Below are 6,189 nucleotides of genomic sequence, written 5' to 3'. Positions count from 1 at the left end.
TAAATCAGAATTAAACATAAAAAAATAGAATGTCCAACATTTCACAGTGGAAAAAGGAGCTTCACGTTTCCTCATATTTAGCATCATGCTAACTCGCGGGCTTCACATGGCCCAGTCCAACACACTCAACACACAACACACTCAACACACTCCCTTTTCGACACTGTTGCTTAGCAACTGGGAAAACAAAGGCCTAAGCTAGCTGAGGGCTGAAGGTCAGATGTTAATATCGACAAGATAAAGAAAAAGATCACGTAAAAAAAAATGTGACCAAACCATCAGGGACATTTTCATTAGATGTTTTAGTAATTTAGTGATAAATAATATCCCTGTGGCTAAAATTAACATTTTTACACTTAGCATCATCTGTCAAGACAAAACAGTATTAAAAAAAAAATCTAGTGATTTAAAGCCAGTTTAATGGCAGTGTTATGACGGAAAACATACAAAAACATTCTGATTCTGAAAATAAATTCTGGAATATCAACAATATGTGTAAATTAGAGAAAAAAAATATAACGAATCTGTCAGAAATATTTCCTCTTCACTCGCTAACTGAGCTAACAGGAGCCGAGCGATTCTGAGAGACATCCAATGATTACGCTATGAAAACAACACAGGAAGCAGAATTGAGTATTTTTTATTTTTAATAGTTTTTTCATTTATTTGTTAATTATTTTAGGAACAAATGTTATCACGGAGCCGCGGATGTCGTCTGAGCTGATGTTAAAATGCTGTATTCTTGAGTTTTAAGATCGTGTGGAAAAGTGTAATGACGATAAGTCTGAATTTTTAGAGATAATTAAAAATGTTGAGATATTTGACTTTTTACTTTTCTACCTTTTTTTAAAAAGGCATCCATAATATTTACATGCACCGTTAGCCCAATGCTAAATAGGAGCCTATAATCTACTATACTTAGCTAAAATATAGCATCGTAGCTATAAAAAAAATACAATATTAAAATATTGTTGTGTCTATTTTTGTTCAGCAGTTTTAAAATAGATGTTTAATGATCTTTTAGCAGGTTGGAAGATTTTTTTTCTTTTAAAGACTAATAAATGTGAATGTTAACATTAGTTTGTTGTACTTATAAAGCAGGAAGTGTAGCTCTGTTTATCTCTAGGACATGTGGTGCGGTCTGTCAGAGGTCAGAGCTAAACTACACAACACGACACAACACAGCAGAAGCCCTTGACAACTGTACGTGAGGAATAAACAGGCGTAAAGTGTTCTGAATACAAATGATGTTCAGAGTGAGAGAAAGTGCTGATGTGGTCTCCAGTGACAACGGCATGAACTATTCATTAAGGCGAAACCGGGCAGGCGGCGTCCCGCTGGCTTTACTGTGGATTTTCTCTTTGTTTTTTTGAGCATCGCCTCGAGGTGTTTGAGAAAAAAAAAAAAAGAAAGAAAAAAAAACAACAACTACAGAATAAAGACCCAGACAAATGTGCAAAGTTCATCTGATCAGCTTTTCTTTACTTTAGGTTATCGATCGCCTGGCAAACTTGTTTAAACACATCGTCCACAGCGAGCTCCGAGTCGATCTGAAAAGAAACAGAATTCGAGTGAAGCCTGTTTGAGTTGATTGTGATTACAGTCGTTTCTTTTTTTTTAAAAAAACCTAAGTTCTCCGATAAGACGTGTTAAGGACAGATTAAAGTCGGATTAAAATCGTTCGGCAGAGCAAGAGTTCAGTCATCAAACAGTGTTTCAGAAAACAGAACTTCCTGTCAGAGAATCTCTCACCTTCCTGACGATGCCACGGCTCTCGTAGAAGGCGATGACGGGCTCGGTGGCTTTGTAATAAAGATCCAGACGCTTCTTGATGGTTTCCTCGTTGTCGTCGGCACGGCCGCTGGTCTCTCCACGCTTCATCAGCCTCTTCACCATCGTCTCAGACTTTGCGTTGATGTACAGCAGCAGAGAAGGAGCACCGATCTAATAAATAAATAAATAAATAAATAAATATTACATCTAAGACGTTACTGATGGGTTTGTAATGATGTTTAAGTGTAAAGTTACTTCCTGACATGTCAGATTTTCTGGAATACAGCAAATCATTTCTGACAGAACTGAACACAGTAAGAGTTGGCACATTAAAAGCTTAATAAATATCGTATGTAGGTTCGTTAGGAACATAAAATATTAAATAAATGTTTTAAATAATAGTTTCATTTCTGAATTGATTGTGGTTTTGTTACTGCAGTTCACAGTATATCCACTAGAGGGCAGTGATGCAGTCGTATTACAAAATAGAAGTAGATGACAAACGGATCTAAACAAATAAAATTAAATTTAAAACAAACAAACAAGCAAATAAATAAACAAATAAATAAATAAAGCAAGCAGGACAGACAGACGGTAGAGTATAAACATGCTTTATAAAGAGGTGAAGTATACAAATTAGTTCCAACAAGCAGAAATCAATAAGCAGGATTATGATAAATAAGTCACGTGGAACGTCACCTTCTTCTCAAACTCCTCCCCCTGCTGGACCTCACGAGGATATCCATCAATCAGGAAGCCCTTGGACACGTCAGCCTTGGCGATCATGGCATCTTTGATCATGTCCAGAACTGTGTCCTGTATAAAAAGGAGACAAAGTCTATTATCTGTAAAATCAGGACACATAGACGTCAGTTTAATAAAACTGTGTGTGATAAAATAAAGACAATAAACCGATAGCGAAACAGTAAAAATGTGCACATTAGAGTCAAGCTCAAGAACAATGACACATAATGCATCACGCTGCTGCATAATTCACTGAAACTACTGTGAGCAAAAACCCCCTCAGGAAAATAGAGTTATTAAATGTTAGTTCAGGATGTTTTTTTTTTTTTAACTTTCTCTCAGATTACAGAGTGAACTCGTCTCTCACCAGAGGCACCAGCTCTCCTTTCTGCATTATGGCCTGGAGCTGTTTGCCCCTCTCAGAGCCAGACGCCACCTCGGCACGCAGCAGGTCTCCTGAGGACAGGTGAGTGTAGCCGTACTTCTCCACCACCTTCTCACACTGAGTGCCCTTTCCAGAGCCGGGGCCACCTGAGGAGCACAGGAACCGCAGAGGAACCCAAATAAACGCAGTCCAATTATTACATAAGACATAAACAGTGATTTAACATGTGTCTTGTTATAGTGAAATAATCACTGTAGAGTCTGATACAGTCATATCATCAGATGTGTAGGTATGATTATATTTTATAATATACACACACACACTCACTCACACACACACACACACACACACACACACACACACACACTCTCACACACACACAACCTCTCTCACACACACTCACACACACACACACAATTTCACACACACTCACACACACATACACACGCTAACACACACACACACACACACACTAACACACACACAATTTCACACACACTCACACACACATACACACGCTAACACACACTTACCCACGACAAAGATGATCTTCGCATTCTTAATTTTATCTGGAAATAAAGAACGGCAAAAGTTACAACACAGTTTCTTTAATTATGATATTTACAGATAGATAGATAGATAGATAGATAGATAGATAGATAGATAGATAGATAGATAGATAGATAGATAGATAGATAGATAGATAGATTTGCATATTTAAAATAATTTATAAGTAATAATTGTATAACGTCTATAATGTGATAAGACAATAATACTAAATGACTTTTATTGACAGTTTTTCATTATTTCTGGTGTTGTTGGTGGTGACGTCATCACACTGACGCCTTTTACATTTTATTCTTCTTATTATTATTTATTAACAATGAGGCGATTTAAATATTTTTGTCTATATAATAAAAAGGTGACATAATTTGCCGATTTACCCTCAGGATGTGTTCTGCGGAACCGCGCACAGCAGAGTGCCATGTTTCTGTCCGTTTCTGTTTACACCAATGACCCGATTTATGAAGCTCAGTTTTTATAAAGTTCTGGGCTGCCATGGCAACAGCAATCAAAATGCCTTTAGTAACTTCCGTATTGTTCCGCAGTTGCTAGTGAACGCGATACGTCAACGTGTTCGCCATATTGGGTGGGTCCACATTTATTCTGGTCACGAGACGAGGATTTACAGCGATAAAGATGTCTTTGATTCGCTTTATGTCTAAAAATGTCTTATTTTAGAGACTTTTCTTGCGAGAATAAAAAAATGACTTTAGAATAAAAAAGACATGTAAAAGACTTATTTTTTAGAAGAATCGTGTTGACCAATCAGAAGCCTCGTTTACATCCGGGTATTTTTGATATTCCGCGTGTTAACTATTTAGATGAAAAAAAGCAATTGTGTATTTTGCAATTTAAAACCTGAAAATTTTAGCATTTATCGTTAATTTTTATGTGTTTCGTCTCTCTTTAAAAATTACTGCAAAGTTGTACTTTGAATTATGATCTAATAAAATGTTATCTGAATTTAAATTCAGCTGCATAATGAACTGTAATACACAACGCTGACCACTAGATGGCACCAGAGCGCTTCATGTTGGCCTTTAGAGATTTATTTTTACTTCTGCAATTTATTCAGCTATGTTTCCTGATTTAAATGACAAGTTAGACCAGGGATCGGCGACCCGCGGCTCCGGAGCCGCAAGTGGCTCTTTCATCCCTCTGCTGCGGCTCCCTGTAGATTTGGAAAATAAAAATTTTATTTAAATTTATTTTATTTTAGTTAGTTAGTTAGTTAGTTTAAAAAAAAGTAATTCTAAATTCTAAGATTATGATGCTTTTGTAACATTCAAATATACCGTGTTTAATTTTTTTGTCGCTCAAAATATGCGTCATAACCGCCGACTTGTGAAATCCGACACACAGAAGCGGACGCGTTTTTGCTTTGCTGCAGCCGGCAAGTTAAAATTTTGATGTCATGCAGGACTGTCAGGTGTCACGCATTGTGAATGACAGTCACGCATTTGGGTCTTTTATCACGCTTTCCCGCCACACATCGTATTTCTCATGCAGAAAAACTTTTTGACTATTTATCATATATTTAATAAGCCGCAGCGCCCAAAACATATCAGTCCGCACCGCTGTCTCTATGGAAGCGCGCAGGAATCAAGCGCGTCTCCCCTGGAGTTATTAGTCGAGCCTGACACTTATCAGCCAATCAAAAAAGAGGCTACACAATAGCCAATCAGAAAATAGCAATATCTGGGAAAGATTTAACCCAACAACCAATGAAAAAAATTTGGGGGGGGGGGGGTCGCGCTTGCCTGTCTTCAAAACTTGAGAGCCGAAGAAGACTCAATTAGACATTGAACATTTTATTTGAAAGTAACCTTTAAACCCAGCGTCTTGTTACTTAAGGTTAGTTCAAACTGTTCAAAATATTTTTGTTTGCCTGCAGAAATAAAATTGCGTTTACTCGCTAGCAGTTCATCGATTTCATAAATGCAACACACTACAGTTTTTTCTACACTTTCCATAAAGGTAAAAAACGATATATGCGGCGTTCTCTTCATTTTCGATGTCAAATGGGTTTTGTGGCTCGCTGTGTTTTTTTTCTGTGGGAAAACGTCCTAATGGCTCTCTGAGTGTTTAAGGTTTCTGACCCCTGGGTTAGACGAACAGCTTCGATCTGTAAACTGTAACTACTTTCATTAGTATACTGTATATACTGGTTTGTTAATATATTCCAAAAGGAAAGTGTGTGTGTTACCTGCCATTATGATGTCTTAGGTTTGGATTTTCCTGTAGATAAAAGAGAAACAGGAGGTGAGTCAGTAAAGGCAGTAATAAAGGCAGTAAAGGATCATTCAGATTAAATAACCTCTGAATCTGTTGGACGTCTGATATGTCTTTTATTTTTCTGTGGAAGTCATTACGCTTAATCACAATTTTTATTCTCAGGATTAGCTAAATGTTAAGTGAGCAGTGAAGCTGTGGGATGTGTCCTGTCACGCCTGCTGTCACGCCTGCTGTCACGCCTGCTGTAACCCACAGCACAGAGCAACCACAGGACAGGAAGTGTACACAGAAGTGATGTTCACAGTGTAGTGGACTTGCAGAAGTGAGACAGACTCTTCACCAGTGTGTGTGGTTCTCAAGCGAAACAGGGGTGTGTGTGTGTGTGTGTGTGTGTGTGTGTGTGTGTGTGTGTGTGTGTGTGTGTGTGTGTGTGTGTGTGAGAGAGAGAGAGAGAGAGAGAGAGAAGGAGAGAGAGAGAGAAAGAGAGA

At 37.8% G+C, this 6,189-nt stretch overlaps 1 protein-coding gene across 2 annotated transcripts in view; it reads right to left on the bottom strand.

Moving 5' to 3' along the window:
* Positions 1–1,395: 1,395 nt before the first annotated feature.
* ak1 (adenylate kinase 1) overlaps positions 1,396–6,189 on the bottom strand; it is an 8,745-nt gene continuing 3,951 nt past the window's right edge. The window contains exons 2-7 of one of the 2 annotated variants that reach the window (XM_027159428.2): positions 5,673–5,704; positions 3,436–3,471; positions 2,885–3,048; positions 2,473–2,589; positions 1,753–1,944; positions 1,396–1,550 (exon numbers count right to left, since the gene is read on the bottom strand). In XM_027159428.2, coding sequence (XP_027015229.1) covers positions 1,482–1,550; positions 1,753–1,944; positions 2,473–2,589; positions 2,885–3,048; positions 3,436–3,471; positions 5,673–5,679 — 585 coding nt within the window. In that variant the 5' untranslated portion in view covers positions 5,680–5,704 and the 3' untranslated portion in view covers positions 1,396–1,481. Of the gene's footprint in view, positions 1,551–1,752; positions 1,945–2,472; positions 2,590–2,884; positions 3,049–3,435; positions 3,472–3,846; positions 3,970–5,672; positions 5,705–6,189 lie in introns of those variants that run through there. The other variant, XM_027159426.2, reaches the window with a different exon arrangement.

The sequence above is a fragment of the Tachysurus fulvidraco genome, chromosome 26 (genome assembly GCF_022655615.1).
Source record: "Tachysurus fulvidraco isolate hzauxx_2018 chromosome 26, HZAU_PFXX_2.0, whole genome shotgun sequence".
In the NCBI taxonomy this organism is placed as follows: Eukaryota; Metazoa; Chordata; class Actinopteri; order Siluriformes; family Bagridae; genus Tachysurus; species Tachysurus fulvidraco.
Note: the sequence above shows the minus strand (reverse complement) of the source record. Positions and strands in the feature narration are given on the sequence as shown.